Source organism: Episyrphus balteatus, chromosome 2 (genome assembly GCF_945859705.1).
Source record: "Episyrphus balteatus chromosome 2, idEpiBalt1.1, whole genome shotgun sequence".
Lineage (NCBI taxonomy): Eukaryota > Metazoa > Arthropoda > Insecta > Diptera > Syrphidae > Episyrphus > Episyrphus balteatus.
This window is the reverse complement of record NC_079135.1, coordinates 83,851,531-83,868,839: the sequence shown is the minus strand read 5'-3', so window position 1 is coordinate 83,868,839 and position 17,309 is coordinate 83,851,531. Positions and strand designations below refer to the sequence as shown.

The window sequence follows — 17,309 nt, the reverse complement described above, 5'->3', positions numbered from 1 at the left end:
TTGCTTAAATTTCATAAAACAAATGATAGCAAAAGATTCTCTAGGTAATTTAAGGAAAATATATAAAAGGCAGTAAGGGACAATTTACATCGTTTAAGCGATAAATGCAATTTTCTAACATTCTGACCTCAAACACAAAAAAAATATTTTGAAAACAACGGCAACACCTACAATATTTTAAAATAAGGTTTTAAAAAGCCAGAAGCTCATTCTTATCTCTTAAATTTAAATCCACTAAATTTAATCAAGACTTTTTGAAAAAAATGGTCCTCAAACTCAAAATTAAAAAAAAATGTTATTAGAAAAATTTAAAATAACTTTTTTCCAAACTTTTTCTAATAAAATATGAATTTATTTAAAAAAAAATTTTGGCCATAAATATTATCAGTTGAATTTCGAAGCAAAAAAGGTAAATATATCACACTTTTGAAAAAAAAAATGAAAAATTACTTCAATTTCAACAATTTTTTTTTATTAAAACTGAATTTTTGCATTGAAATAATTAATTTTCTCAAAGACTGTGGTAAATAGGAACTTTAAATTTTTGCTATTTAACTTTCAACAGTAAGGGTTATTAAATGAATAAAAAATAATTTTATGTTTAGATGTTGAACTTTAAAAAAAAAATAAGTTACATTTTTTTTTAAAACTTTTATTAAAAAAAAGTTCTTCGAAAATGAAATACTTTTTAATTTTTTTCATAAACCGTAATACATATTGACATTTCCTTTTATAATTTGAAGTCATAATAAATGCGGCCAAAAAAATTTCAAAATAAATGCATTTTATAATTCGATCAAGTTTAAAAATATGACATATATGACATATAACGACATGTTAAAATTTTTTCAATAATTTTTTTTTTCAAAAGTCTGAGTTCAATTACCATTCTTTCAAAAGCCGTTCATTCAATTAACTTAATTTTAATTTTACAAATATGACTAAGCTTCTAGCTTTTAAAAAATGTATATTTGAATATTGTAGGTGTTGCCGTTGTGTTCAAATATTTTTTTTGTGTGTTTGAAGTCAATTAATAAGAAAATTGCATCTATCGCTTGAACTATGGAAGATTGTCCCTCACTCCCGTATATTTTTTTTTCCTTAAATTTCCTAGGCAATCTTTTGGCATCAATTAATTTATTTAAAAAAATTTGTTTTTGTTCACAAAAATCTTCAATTAAATTTAAAAAATCAAAACGGCAACACCGGCAATTTTTCATCTATAGACTTTAAAGTATTTTTAATTACCGATGTTTGAAAAAAAATATCATCAAAATCTAAGCTGTTCGGCCGGGTTCCCTAATATTGCCAATTTTTGAGCTTTAGTTACTCCACTATTTTGAAAAAAACAATTTAAGTGTTTTTTTATTAACATAAAAAAAATATTTTAATTTCTCATCAAAATCGTAGAAACCGCTTGTGAGAAAATCAAAATTGGTACACGGCAGGTATAACTATTTTCCAAAAACAATTGCTTCCAAAATCTAAGCCCTTGGAGAGGCTCTCGAAAAGCTAACATACCAGGTAAGAAGTAAATCGAATTATCCGTTAAAGTTGCAGTTTCTTATGCAGACAGATAGACTGACTGACGGACGAAGTGACAGGCCCTTATTGCGAATGTCGTTTGTCTATCGATAGACGACTTTTGTCAATAGTCGATCATCGAAAATGACTTTTGGTATTGTAAAATTCTATAGTGATAATTTTTCGTTTTATCGTTCGATTTTTTTGTTTACAATTTTGATACCCACTCAAATGAAGTTCATATTTCACTATACCAAAACAGATATTTATAGATTAGAACGACTTTTATCGCATCGATAGTTGAACTACACTCGCAATAAGGGCCACAGACTGTTGCCGATTTTAATTAAGTTACCATGTTATCCATTTTTCAAAATTTATGAAAATATCAACAAAAATTTAAAAGAATCTTATATTATTTATTTAACTTTTTTGTTTGAAGTAACAAAAACACTTTTTAATGTAAAAAAAAAAAGAATCAATTTCATAGTTACAGAAAAACTTTTTTTTTTAATTTAAATTAACGTCAATTAATTTTTCAGCCAATGTCCAGCACTTAAGCTCATCATCAAATTGTAATGTTTGATTTTCTTATGACATTTGAGTGACATGTTACTTGGGTACTTCTTGTCACATGCAAAGCATTTGAAAGGATATATTTCTAAATGCAAAAACATATGATTTCTGAGAGACCAGAAATGACAGAGCACTTTGTTACAAAGAAGACATTTAAATTTCGTACGTTCATCTTCTACGACTTTTGTCCATAGTTGATTCTCGTACATTCTCATTCGTCTGCCAACTGATGTCACATGTATATTAGTTACGTCTCCAACTTCAAGTTTAAACGATTCTGCTGTTTTTCTGATTTGAGTAAGCTACAAATTCGCAATATAAGTTGTTTGTATCAAAACAAAAAAAAATTAGAATAAAATTCAACTTACTTCAATATTGAAGATAATGGATTTTTCGCGTACAATCTAAAAAAAAAATTTTAAAACTTTCGTTAAGTATTGGAATCTAATGTAGCAGATACAATAAAAATGTATATCAGAAACGTTAATCATCGGCCTGGGAAGAGAACGTCGCCGCTCCTTACAATAAATTGGGCCAAAAGAAAAAAACAGGAGCAAAATTTAACTTACATCGACATTGTAGACAGCGGATTTTTGGTGTACAAGCTAAAAAAAATGAAAAAAAAAAAATCGGTCGTTTAGTAATAAAATTTAACGTATCGGATACAATAAAAATGTTTATCACAAGCGTTATTTAACAGTATACATTATGTATATTCAGTATGAACTCAAGGATACCTAAGATGTCATTCGGTAATTAACAAAACGATAATTATCGTGTTTTTGCATTTTCTAATGGCAATATTTCAAAAACTAGAGCTGATAGAATATTTCTGAAACCGGATTCAAGTTCAGGTCACCAAAAACCGTTCGAAAAGTATTGTATAGTTTATTCATCCAAAACCTTGTTGTACAGTGTAAACGTAAACATGAAAAATAAAATGTAGGTTGTCCAAAATATGTAATTAAAAACATTGCATTTGGAATTAACCAAGAAGGAAATATATTTTGGAATATAAACCGGAAGTGAAGAGACAAATATTGGAATTGTTTGTTTATTGTTCTTTCAATAAACAAATTTTTAGACTTTTTTGAATGGAAACTCCCGGGGAAATGCGTTCGGGGGAAAGGCTCCCCATCAAAAAGTTTAAGATAATTTGCGTTTTTTTTTCGTTTTTTTTCAAGAAAGAAATTAAAACAGATGAGAGAGATGATATTCTTTGAATTTTTCGATTGGGACCACCTCTCCCGAAAACATTCACCGGGAGTTTTCATTCAAAATAGGTTTATTTACATAAACATTTTCTATAAAGTGATTAAATTTACAAAAAGAACTGATTTCGTTTACAAATTTACTCAAGACGATACCTATTTAGCTATCGTCCAAGTACAATGGTTGATGATCGGAAAGCAAACAAAAACGTTATAGTGATTATTGAAGTTACAGGAATCAAACCATCGCCGAACCTATATCGTTTTTTGATAATCGAGTTAAGGAACGCCCCTAATAATCATGAATAAGTGGTTCGGGCCAGAGAGTTAGGCGACGCATTGTCATGAAAGTGCTTGTTTTGAAGAAGATCGAAAGAGTGATGACTGATGACTGTCAGCCTGTTTTTTAATGATTAAAGCCTAGAATGCAGCTGAAGCGAAACGAAATTTTCTATACAAAAATTCGATAACGAAAAATTTCGTTTTGCTTTTCGTTTTTCAGTACGCAGCTTTAGCGAAAAATTGGAGAGATTTCACTCATTTGTCATTTACTTTTAACTGTCCACTCCAAGAGCAGTGTTGACGGTTTTTCACTTTTAATTCATTTATTTATTGCTTTAAAAATTATTTTCTGTTGATTTTAAATTAATTTAGAATTTTTTTATTTTGACTTTGACAGAATACTCGATGATATTTTTTCGTTAGACTTGAAAATTTTTCGTTTGGCTTCAGCTGCGTACTAGGCTTAACAAAGTAAAAGTGATAAATTCAAATACATCAATATTGTCGTTTGGTGTTTTCACTTAAAATTTACGTAGATATAATTCAATTTATAAGTTCAAGTGACCTCAACTAAAAAAATTTATAGACTTTACTTACTGTCTCTTCGAAAAAAACACCCTTTTAACAAATTTTTTTTTATAAAAACTCTTTATTCTTACTTTCTATCACAAAATCAATGTTTTTACCAAATTTCATTAGGGTGATCCATCATTTTTGTTTTCACTCAAAAAAAAAAACCCTTTTAACCATGATATTTTTATAGACACTTTAGATCTTGTTTCTTATCTTAAAAGTAACATAATTGCTAAATTTCAATAGGGTACCACTAATATTACTCTAGTATTATGTATTACACACTTTTTCAATCATATCCATATTTTTTTTACTCCTAAAAAAACACCCTTTCACATAAAAAAAATGTATTACATTATTCGTAATTTCCATTGGAAAGAGAACATATTTAATAAATTTCGTTGAAGTCAAAAAACAAGCACCCTTGTTTTCAATCGGCTATAATTAAAAAAAAATTTATTTTAGATGACAGTTTACTCAAATCAGTCAAATTTTATTGTGAGTTTGATTGCGAAAAATATTTTCTCAAGTGAATGCTCAAGTTGAGAAAAATCTTGACTTGAGTAACGACTATGAATTCCGCTTTTAATGCAATTCTTGTGAAATTTCAAAAAAAATCCCTACTTTGCAACAGTATTTTGCTTTCTGCTCCCATTATTGATTTTTGTTTTTTACAATTCTTTTACTAAAACATTACCAAATAATTAGGAACAATTAATTAATCAAAATATTTTTTATTTCATACGCCATTTCGCTGCAAATTAACTAACAGTTTCAAGTTTTATAAAAAATCAATTTATAACTTTTATTTGAGAGCAACACCGCAAAAAAATTTTGTACGGTGTGAGAATGGTTTATTATTTTAAAAAGTCTCCCTGTTATTGTAGTTTTCAAAAAAGTTTAAAAGTTTGAGTTCAACAAAACAGGGTTTTTCAAAACGATTTTAATAAAAAACAACATTCTTTCTTTCTCCCATTTTTGATTTCTGATTCTCTGAAAATGAGTTTTAGCTTAAGCTTTTAAGAGTGCTCATTTTTAATTAATAACAATATGAAAAAAATTGTTTCTGGATTAATATAAGAAAGATTTTTTTAAGTCCATTTTTTGAAAACCGGAGTGATTTTGTTGGTGACCAATATATAACTAAAAGAAAAGGCATATTAAATTTCGAGAATCTATGAAAATCTGAAATCTTAAAGATCAAGTAAATCTAATCCTGCCGAGCCTGTTTTTTTTTATTTATTTCAATGTCAGCAAAAGTTTAAATTCTTATCGTAGTGAACTTCGAACAGGCTCACATAGAACCAAAATATATTTTTCTTAATTTTTCTGACTTCGGATTAGTTCAACACACCAAATGTTGAACTAATCCGATGTCACAAAAAAATTGAATTCGCCTCGGTTTTTTTTGAAATATTAGCGTTATAGAACGCAAAAAAACGGGAAGAACATTTTTTCTTTTAAACAATTCTTACAACGTTTTCATTTGACACGCAACACCAATGCTACATAATTCGATGACTAATAACTCTTTATTCTTCTTTTTTTTCTTAAAATTGTATTATTTACATATTTATTTTAATAATAAAAGAAAACGAAACAAATCGTTTCACTGATTATTAAAATTCCAATGTTTCTTGTTCCACTGACAATATGCACACTATTTGGTAAGGTTGAACCTAGTATTAGTATTGAGAAACGTTGTGATTTGAAACGAAGTTCATTTTTTTTTATGAATTTCTTTCGGATTAAAAATAATTCTAATATAAAACACACATAACAACAAAGTAATTTTCTTTAAACTTGAAATTTATTTTTTATTTAAATCCAAAATACACAGTAACTAGTACTTGGCATATACATATAAATGATTTCTTTAAACCAGTGAGTGTTAATTTTACTTCTGTTTATAATTGACATAAATTATCCTTATTCTTATTTATAGCTTTACTAATTTACGTGATTTATTTTTAGATTTAATTTTATTTCAAACGAGCATCAAATGAAGAGTTTTGTTTTGAGCACGAAACAGTTTTGAACTTTTTTTTTAATAGAGAGTTGTAAGCAACAGTAAAACAATTATAATTGAAGAATCCTACGTGAAAATTTTCAAAAACTAATATCATTTGAATGCAACCAATAATTAATACTAGGTATGTTTGCTATTTTTTATGCAAAATATGTCAAATATATGCCGAAAGCATAAAAGGTTTGAAAATTATTTAAGGAAACATAAAAATAAATTGCTTCCAAACAAAACGAACAATTAATTCATAAAAGCAAATTTTATTTGTCCAAATAAACTTAAAAATAAATAAACAAAAGCATTTTTATTTCTTAAAATAGAAAATAAATAATTTTGTCAATTTCATTGAAAAAAAAAAAAAATATATAAGTATTTCAACAAGCAAACCAAAATAGTTTTAAGTCAATGTCCAGCATTAAGAAGAGCCAATCTTAAACTGTTATGTTTAGCCAATTTATGCTTTCTGAGTCCACTATTATTAGTATATGACTTGTCACATGCATAGCATTTGAACGGAAAAATTTCTAAATGCTTGTAAAGATGAGTTTTCATAGAATGAAAATGGAATAGCTTTTTGTCACAATAAAGACACTTAAATGTCATGCGTCGTTCATTGAGGAGTTTCATCCATAGTTGGTTCTCGTATTTTTTTATTATATTGCTTAGCCATAAAACATTCAGATTATTGAAGCCCTTAATTTCAATTTTAAGCGAGTTTGGAGAACTAACGACCGATAGATTTATCTGAAGGCCGCCATATAATTTAGAACTGTCTGTCTCGGTTTTAATCTTTAAAAATTATGCTTTTATTTTTTTTAAATTAAGTAATAATAATAAATAATTAAACTTACATTGCCATTTTGGATAGCGTTATTTATGTGTGCGACCTAAAATGAAAAATATTTGTTAGTTTTAGGTGAAATATTTGTTAAATTTTAATTTATTTTATAAAGAGAACATTTTTAAAACTCATTTTTTTAAATTGTTTAAATTTTTAACACAAAAAATATTATTATTTGAAGAACTTATGTGATTCAAATTTGAACAAAAAGAAGGGTAGGCACGGCAGCTGTTCGTCTACCAGTTATATGTATGTGCTAAATGTACATGCATTTAAAATAACCATCATTTGACTTAGCTGGTTCTGATAGGATACACTGAGATCGCAGTTTAAACGACTCATTGCATACGATGCTCCAATTCTATCACTTAAAAAAAAAAGGAATAAACAAATGCTAAAAACTCCTAGAAATAAAAATGCAACGTCTCATGGAACAGTCGAAAACCCGGGGGGAGAATTGTGCGGTAGCATGGGTAGAGGAAGTAAGCAATTGGTAGTGGATGAACGAACTATCACGGTGAATCGCACATGGAAACCCATCCACTGAAAATTTTGTATTCACCTCAATAGTGTGAAAAATTAAACAGAGGTTAAATATTTAACCCAATTCACACACGGCCTAAATATAACCATTTGATGGCAACTCTTAAAAAATTATTACTACCTTTTGATTGTAAATTAATAAGTCCCAGATGTTTTTTTTAACTACGGTTTTACGCCCAGACGAAAATAAAATTCTATATTAATTTTTGAAAATACACATTAAATAAATGTGAAAAAACTAATATGTAGAAGGAATTTTTTTTACAATTATTTGATCAGTCCTATATAGGGATAGGGTGTCCATCTGGGACCTTTCTAAAAAGAGAGCATTTTGCTCTCTTTTGGTACATACACCATTTTGCTACAAATTGATCAACACTTTCAATAAAATTCAATTTCTAACTGAAATTTTTGGACAAAAACAAAATGAAGTTTTCAAGTTAGAAAGAATGACATTCAACCTTTTTTTGAATGAAGGGGAAATGTGTTTGAGAAATGGTTTTCCAATCGAAAAGTTCCCATAATTCCCGTTTTAATTTTGTTCCTTTGTTGATAATAATGATGAAAAAGCGAATAGCAAACAAAATTCTCTAAGCTTTTTGATTGGGAGCCGTTTCTTCGAACACAATTTCTAGGGAGTTTTCATTAAGAATAGGGCTGATTACAAATGGAATTCAATAAAACTAAATTATTAGGCTTTTGTTGAAAGTAGGAAACAAACAAGAAAATATCAGTTAATTTTGGTACTCTGCAGAACACTGTTTTATTGAATTGAAATTGTAAGTAAGCAATATGGAGTCTAATTAAATGCGCAGACTTGAGAAAAAGAGAGTAATGAGCCCATAACCTGTTCAATTTATAAATTAAATGAAGAACCATCGCCTTTGAGTTTTCGCAAAAAGAACAGATTACAATCTTTAAGAATCAAGTATTTTTCAATTCAAGAAAAAGGATAAAAATGTCAAGAACAATGCGGTAACAACTAGTAATTTAACCTATTTTTTATTTAAATGTAGATTAAAACAAACAAATTTATAAAGGAGTTCAAAAGTTCAATATCAAGTGCAGAATTCATAGTCACACATTTTTGTCTATTAACACACAAAGGATTTAATCAAACTTTCAAGGTTTTCTTTACCTTACGAAAAGCTACTTTACGAATAACTTTCTAGGACATGGAATCGGAAGCACGTGCTTTTGAGTCGGCATACTATCGCGAAAATTCTAACACATTTGTTTTAGAAAAGTTGATACGTATGTATATATCAAGCCCTTCCCGCAAAATTATCGTTAGCGCCAATTTTATTTATGAATTAGGGAAAACTAGTACAGGTAAAATAGGCATTTAAACAAAAAAAATTGTTACACTCATGAAAGTTGGCAAAAAGTTTCCTTTTTGGATGAGAACCAAATATAACTAAAATCTATAAAATAAAATGCAAGACTGGGTCGCACGAACTTGCTCCTAGAGTTCAAGTTGATTAAATTTTTAAGACTTTTTATATAGAAACTTGGGAAATGTTGGTATATAAAAAACAAAAAAAAATTAAATTAATTTTTCAAAAAAATAAAACAATATCTGAAATCAAATCGCCCCACAAAACAAGTATGCAGTTTTATTTGATATATAAAGGTGCATTTTTAGAAAAAAAAATTTCAAAATCGTTAGAGCCGTTTTTTAAAAAACTAATTTTTTATAAATAATTTTTTGAAAAAAAAGTTTAAAAATAAAATTGGTATGCCATTTTGTAGAAATCACTAATAAACATCTAAAAACAAAATTTCAAAAAAATTCAATGTCCCGTTTTCAAAAAATTGATTTTTCAAAAAAAAATTTTCAAATTTTTTTTTTAAATCCAAAAATTATTTTTTTCAAAATTTTATTTTTGGCTTATGTTTAAATTATATAAATGCTTTTGTATAAAAAATTTCGTTGAAATACAATAAGTAGTTTTGCAGAAAATTCGATTTGAAAAAAGCGGTCCTATGGCAGGTACCGTTAATAATGATTTTCAAAAAAAAAATTTTTCTTCGAAAGATAGACCTTGTTAAAAAACTAACACTTGAATTTTTTTAACAAAATCGTTGGAGCCGTTTTTGTGAAATTAAACTTTTCCGAAATTTTTGTATGACAGGTACCGTTATTTTTGGTCCAAAAAAAATTAATTCCAAAAACCCCTCTGGAGAGTCTCCACAAACTGCTACATAGCAAGTTTGAAGGCAATCGGTCCATCCGTTTAGGCTCTAGCTCCTTATACAGACTGACAGACTGACAGACTGACAGACTGACAGACTGACAGACTGACAGACTGACAGACTGACAGACTGACAGACTGACAGACTGACAGACTGACAGACTGACAGACTGACAGACTGACAGACAGACGGACAGACGGACAGACGGACAGACGGACTTCCGGGACCCACTTTTTTGGCATTGTCTATCATCGTAATGTCATGGAAAAATGTTATCTCAACTTTTTTTTTTGTACGAATGCATAACTTGATATATAGTACCTATATCGCAAGTAAAAAAGTTGGGTGGAAGGGTGTTTTTTCGCCGACAAGAGGGAGGGGGTAAAGGGCCAAAAATACACTGAAACATTTTTTGTCGAATATCATCATACACACATATGAGACATGTTCTCAAGGTATTTTTTATGCGGAATGTAATGACATAAAAAAGTCAATACGATTGCTCTAAGACAAGTTATAGCCGATATAAAACAAGGGTGTTTGTTTTTTTTTTTTACTTCAACAGGTAAAATATAACCGACACCCATGTGAGTTCTTAAAAATATTTTTGGTGAAAGGGTGTTTTTTTGATGGGTTGAGTTGCGAGTGAGTAAGGTACTATTACAACTGACTTATATTTTATTAATTTTTAAAACTTGGTGAAAACGTTTTGTTTGGTAGGTGTAAGAATTAAGAATCTATAAAGAGTACAAAATTATCTTGAGTGAAAGGGTGTTTTTCTTTAAGAAATGATGAAATTCGGAATAAGTACCACTAAAACTAGGAAAAAATTGTTACACCAATGAAAATTGCTAAGAACGTTTCATTTATAACAGAAACTACACTGCGCGTCACTTCAATAGAAACAACATTTTTTCTTTAGAAAATAGCGATTGGAGCTTTGGTGAGGTAACTTAGTAGATTTTTGGTTTTGCATTTTCAAAGAGGAACTTTTAACAAACAATGTTGTAAAAACAAAAAACCCAAAACAGAAACCGTATGGCTACTAGTTGCGTTTTTTTCGCATAACTTCACAAAAAACAGTGTTTTTTTTGCGTCACTTGAATAGAAACAAGCTCTTAAATTAGATAAAAATGATGAAAAATCATGGACAGCACTAATTTTAGTAAAGCAGTATTAAACTTCGACATTATTTGCACATTATAACCAATTATGGGCATAAAAAAATGCATAAATAGCAGCTAACATTGGAAATGCACTTGCACTATGCAAAATCGCGAAAGATATTGGAAAATTTGCCAAATTTGGATGAGAATATTTTTAACATATTGTAAACTAGTGATTGAATAAAAAAAAATAAGACAGGCGAGACCCAAATCAAGAGCAGAGAAAAAATAATTTAAAAACTAGCTGCAATTTCCTTCACTTTGCCGCTAAAATCGGTCAAAAACATGGTGTTAGTGCGATGATAATGTGTTGGTTTGTTCCATCATGGAAGTTATAAAAGGTGCACAACATTAAAAAAGCCTCAAAATGCAAAATAACAACATTTTAAGTTCTACTAAGATTACAAAAAAGTAAACTATTTTATAGTTGCATTCGAACTGAAAAGAAGTGAGGTAAAGAGTGGTTTTTCAAAGGAAAACATACCAACTCAGATGGACCACTTTAATATTAGTCCTATTTTATTGGTTTATGAAAGAATAACTTTTATCGCATCGCCACCAAAGGGCACTAAAATGTGTTATAGTAATACGCTTTGTTTTTATGATGTGCAATAGCAAAATTGAAGCTTCACGCTTCGAAAAAAGATGCAAACTTTTACAAAGAAATAATGGTAGAAGCTCTTGGGAAGTTTAGGAACGTGGAAAAACAACCGTCTTAGAGATTGCACAAGGATAGTTCCAGAAAAAACAACACAAAAGAAACAAAACAGATGCATTCCGGACGAAAACAAAAGTTTATTTCACTTATTCAATCCTTAAATTGTAGAAAATGTCATTTTCTTAATTTGTAAAAAGTTACCAAACACTTTAATCACTTTCTGCAATTAGGTCCACGATTGTGTACAGTACAAGCGCATTTTCAATATTAAATTCTATGTATGCATTTTCTGTGGTGCCTAATGGTAGCTCGTAGCCCATAATTGGTTATAATGTGCAAATAATGTCAAAGTTTAATACTGCTTTACTAAAATTAGTGTTGTCCATGATTTTTCCTAATTTTTATCTAATTTAAGAGCTTGTTTCTATTCAAGTGACGCAAAAAAAACACTGTTTTTTGTGAAGTTATGCGAAAAAACGCAACTAGTAGCCATACGGTTTCTGTTTTGGGTTTTTTGTTTTTACAACATTGCTTGTTAAAAGTTCCTCTTTGAAAATGCAAAACCAAAAATCTACAAGTTACCTCACCAAAGCGCCAATCGCTAATTTCTAAAGAAAAAATGTTGGTTCTATTCAAGTGACGCGCAGTGTAAGAACCAAAAAAAAGTCTATAGAAATATTTTAGGTGAAAGGGTGTTTTTTTTTTTTTTTTGTTGGGAAATATAAAAAACCCTCGATAAGTCCGATTTTATGTACTTCTTTACCTCTACTAAACATATTAGGTCCGTTCCACACTCAGTTTGCAACTGCCGAATTTAGTTATATTTGGTTATTTTTGGTCAGAGTCTGTTCCCAACTTCAAAAATTGTGTAGAAGAGAGCGCACACGAGAGAGTAAAAAATTTCCCCACCCTGACAAATTTAGCCCAAAGAATTTCTTCCGGCAGAAATATGAGTTCTGTCAAATGAAAAGTTGACGTATGTCAAACAAATAAGTAAAGATGAAAACAAATCAAATTGTAGTGATTTTTAAATTGAATCGCGTTTACGTGCTTTTTGCATTAAAAAAGTGTTAATGTTTATCAAATTAAGCATAAAATATGAAATTGTGTTGAATAATGGTGTTCAACTTGTTCCAGACTTTTTGGCAGTCTTTCGTAGTTTTATTTCCTTCTGAGAGAATTCTCTCCCAACTCTAATTAATTTGACAGACTGCCTAATTTAGTGCACAAAAAGTCTGGAACAGACCTATTATGATTGTATTTTTCGAGTCGGAAGCTACTGTCAATTGTTGTTGTTTTCTTTGTACATATTTTATCCGTCGAGTGCGGTTGTGAGCGCACTCGACGGATGAAAACTTATCGAAAATACAAAGAAAACAACAACAATTGACAGTAGCTTCCGATTCCATCCGCCAATTATGGTTCTGGCTTTGGTTTTTTTCCACCTTGTCTTCAGCTGTTATGCAATATACCAATAGCATAACACCTGAGGAGATCTAAGTGAAGCTTTTATCGAAATTAAACAAACAAGACATGTCCTGGGAGCTTGGACTAGATAGCATAACCACGAAGTACCTAGTTAATCATCTTAGACAAAAATTTATCATAATGAAATAAAATTAACTTTTTTTGAACTTTTAATCATAAAAAAAATCATAGGAAAACAAGACAAGAATAAGAGAGATGTATACCACTCATCAGAAATAAAATTTGCGAGTGTTTTAGGCACGAGTGTTTAGGTACGAGACGGGTCACTAGATAAACCTCGTCTATGAAACAAATAAGAAACAGACAATGGACAAAACCAATTCAAGACCTAATCAAAAGGTTTCAACAAAATATTGCAAAAATGCCTGTGTACATTATTAAAAATATAAAATTTTTATTGAAACAAAATTATTAGGCAGATGCAAACATGTTTAGATTTGTTAAAATTAGGTTGAAAGTTCTTAAATTAAATATTTGTAAAAAAAAACTTACCTCCATTGTTGAAAATGAATTGTTTATTTAGTTCGAACGTTTTTTATTTTAACAACACAATGTATAACACTTACATTTAAATAAATTATTACTGAAGTAATAACAAAACGAAAATGAAATGGATTTCGTTGTGTTCTTTTATTTGGAAAAACAAATTTTGGGATAACGGTTAACGTTGCACATGGCGCCGAAATGAAAAAATACGTTCTAAGAAATTGTACTAGTTTAGTTCATATCGTAGGGATATTTTCATAAAGGCGGGTGTGTTTTTATTTCATATTTTTTTTAGTAGGGATATTTTTCTATAGCAAAGGAAATAATCGCTGTTGTAGAGCTGTGTCAATCGTGATTGATTCGGTCTTTTTAATCCGTTCACCGAAAATTCTGTCTAATTGCAATCACTATAGACCAAATCAATCAATCCTAATATCAATCTCGTTCATAAAATAAGAGAGTACGAAGTGGAAAAGTACGTTTCGTTCATCCAAATCGTTTACAATCAAAAACCACGAAGTGGAAAAGAACTTTTCGTTCATTCAAATCGTTCACAATCAAAAATCATATAAACTCGTTCATTCCATTCATTCTCAATCATCATTTCAATTCAATTCATAGAACTGATGCAAGTTTATATGAGCAGGTTCAGACGTTCAGAGTTTGAATTGCATCGGATTCGATTGGGAATTTCTATCGAACATCCCAAGTAACAATTTAGCTTTCATAAGGGTCAATGCAAGCTATTTTTTGGCTTTCATAACAAGAAGGACAGGTCTTTATGCAAATCATTTTGGCACATTTTACCAAAATTGCATAGGACTTTCCTTCACAGGTAATCCACAAGCTAATAGCTTGTGACAAACAGCCTAAAATGGCCTTACGGAGGTCTTCCTGCATAGGGTTTATCTAATACACAAACCCGATTACTTGCGTAGGATAAATCCTTATAGAAGTTGTTGTAGGTACTGTAGAAAATGTTGTAGAAAATGCATAAAAAAAAGAACTAATTGAATTTTATTTCATTTTTTTTATTTTCTTTTGATTTTTTCTGTTTTGCATTTTCTACATATTAGGTGTGTTTTTTTTGTTTATCTATATAGATTTTGTGCAGAAAAACGACATCGAGATTTTTGAAATCAAAACAATTTACGTGTTAAAAACAACAAAAACTTTATCTGTATAGATTTTTGAAAAATCCAGATAATTATCCAGATTTTACTTTCTCTCGATAAAAACAGTAGTGCCAAGGTAGTTTAATTGTTGTGTTCATACAGAAATATCTGAAAATATTAGCAAAAAAAAAAAGCGGAGAAAATAAGGTTTGAAAAAAGCTCTCATAAAAAAAAATAATCAAAAATTTGTTTGACATAAGCCCTGTTCCATTGGAGGTGGTAGTTTACTCGTGAGTAGAAATCTAGTACAACAACTACACATTCCTATCTTCTCGAGTAGATGATCATGTGTTATTTGTAGTACTAGATCTACTCATAAGTAAACTACCACCTCCAATGGAACGGGGCTAATATATACATAAAATTACCAAAGTTTTTTCGAAAAGTTAGAAATAAAAATAAAAAAGTTTCCACGTTTGATTTTTACCAAATCGAAAAAAAATTCAATATTATGGCTACCTTCAAACGCTTATATGACACAAGAACGACGCAACTAATTTTAATGGTTATGGTCTTAAAATGAAGCTAAGAATATACCAATGATTTTTGGTTTTTTGTGAAAAAAAAATTTTTTTGAATCCAACATGGGTGCCATCGCCATAGAAATGGTTTTTGTTTTTTTGTGAAATCCAATATGGATGTAATGGCCTTCCCACTTCGGAGTTAAAATAAAAAAAAAAAAAACAAAAGCAACATTTTTGACAGACAGCTGCCAAAGTTTATGTACAGTGGTGCCAAATGTTTGCATGGATTTCAAAAATCCCGATGTCGTTTTTTTTGCACAAAATCGATATAGATAAACAAACAAACACCTAATTAAAAATTTTTTTTTTTAACTTAAACCCTTTGTACCAAATCATTTATAACGGTAGAAGATACGCTAGAGCTATGGCTATAGGACCAAACGAAAGAGAAAAAAAAAACTGACTGAAGTCCAATAAAAATCCGAATTTATTATTTTTTTTGTTTTTGCTTTAAAACTTATTTTCTATTGTTTTTTCTTGAATTTTTTTATTATTCTTTTTTTGACTTTGACCCGATGTTATTTTTTTTTTGTTAACATGTTCACTGTTGATTTTGTGACTTTAAAATGTTTCGTTTCGCTTCAACTGCGTACAAGGCTTATTTTTAGGGACAACGAAATGCTTGTGAAATTCCAGAGAAAAAATAATCATCTAAAATATCACAATGGCAAACAAAAATTTTATGAGCATCATATTTCAAAAATGACGCAAGTTTTTTTTTTTAAATAATGCGTGTCAATTTTAAAAATAACGCACGTCACTTTTGAAAAAATAAACTCAAAAAATTGACGCGAGCTTCATTTTTTGAAAATGACGCTCGACACTAGGTGTGTTTTTTATTACCACCGGGCTTGTTTTCTGAAGGTTTTCGGTGTGCTGAGCTCGAATCCGAAGTCAAAAACAACCAATCAGCTCCCGTTTTTGAGATATTACCGTTAGAAAATGCAAAAAAACGTTTTTTTGAGTTCTCCGGATATTATTCTTTTGTATAAGGAAAATTGTTTGAGCATATATAGTAACGGTTTCTATAAGAACTGTTTTTCATCTTTCGATACCTGTTTAAATCTTTTCAATATCTTTTGTATTGCCCGAGATATCTTAAACTGAAGTCAGTGGGTTTGGCTTCATATATCATAAAGAAGATAATGACGTTATAAAATTTTTAAAAATACCAAACAACTGAGATCTCGGGCAGAAAAAAGATATGGGAAAGATTTAAACAGATTTAAAAAGGTGGTAAATAGTTCTTATAAAAACCGTTACTAAATATGCTTAAACAATTTTCCATATATAAAAGAATAAAGGTCCGAAGTGCTGTATTTTCTAACGGTAATATTTCAAAAACGGAAGCTGATTCGGATGACTTCGGATTCGAATTCAGCACACCGAAAACCTTCAGAAAAGTATATTTTTGTTTCGGCAACAAAAAAAAAGTTTAATTTTGTTAACCAGTGTTATTATTGTTTATAGTCTGTCTGTGATGCCTGTCAACAATTGAATTTGCTTGAAGCAGACACTCATTGGGACTCAACGCTTCCTGGTGCATTTGTTTTGTCTTCGCCACATCATATTGTTCTCAGTAATATAATCACATCTAATCCTCCAAATCCACTCGAACTTTAGCATAATTTCCGTGATTAGGATTAGATACACCGAATGCGCCGTGTGACATTAAATCCACATTTGGATTAGGCAAATGAAAAAATGTATATGCGAATAAAGCATTGGCACAATTAGGATTGGTTGCTCCAAATCGTGAAGAGCAAGATGTTTTTGATCAAGAAATACTACGCAATACTACAATTGCGTTGAATTAAGAATATTTGTGCAAACCAATTCCCGAAGTATGACACTATTATGCAATTATGAAAAAACACTCTTGCTTTTTAAAAAGTTTAACTAAGCTTTATTTGTAAAAAAATATATTTAGACAGGCTTTCAAAATAATTACACTGGTTTACAAGGGTTTTGTTGCCGAAACAAAAATATACTTTTCTGTAGAGATGAGCTAAGTCGTGATTTTTCAATCACAGGTATACC

General features: G+C 29.5%; 1 protein-coding gene across 2 annotated transcripts; it reads right to left on the bottom strand.

Moving 5' to 3' along the window:
• Positions 1-1,922: 1,922 nt before the first annotated feature.
• LOC129911629 (zinc finger protein 729-like) lies at positions 1,923-13,790 on the bottom strand. 2 transcript variants are annotated; one of them, XM_055989484.1, is made up of 5 exons: positions 13,577-13,783; positions 7,044-7,079; positions 2,670-2,705; positions 2,469-2,504; positions 1,923-2,402 (listed from the first exon to the last, which is right to left on the bottom strand). In XM_055989484.1, exons 1-5 carry the CDS (start codon positions 13,580-13,582, stop codon positions 2,055-2,057), a joined length of 462 nt encoding a protein of 153 aa, XP_055845459.1. In that variant the 5' UTR covers positions 13,583-13,783; the 3' UTR covers positions 1,923-2,054. The 2 variants fall into 2 exon arrangements, with proteins under 2 accessions (XP_055845459.1, XP_055845460.1); XM_055989485.1 differs by lacking the exons at positions 1,923-2,402; positions 2,469-2,504; positions 2,670-2,705 and adding an exon at positions 6,433-6,981 and having other exon boundaries at positions 13,577-13,790.
• Positions 13,791-17,309: the final 3,519 nt, after the last annotated feature.

What these genes read in the sequence shown, in the direction of transcription:
- LOC129911629 (XM_055989484.1), bottom strand. An exon ending in ACGCTATCCAAAATGGCAAT is followed by an intron (nt 2,706 to 7,043) that starts GTAAGTTTAATT and finishes CATTTTTTTTAG; the next exon opens with CTTGTACACCAAAAATCCGC. An exon ending in CCGCTGTCTACAATGTCGAT is followed by an intron (nt 2,505 to 2,669) that starts GTAAGTTAAATT and finishes TTTTTTTTTTAG; the next exon opens with ATTGTACGCGAAAAATCCAT.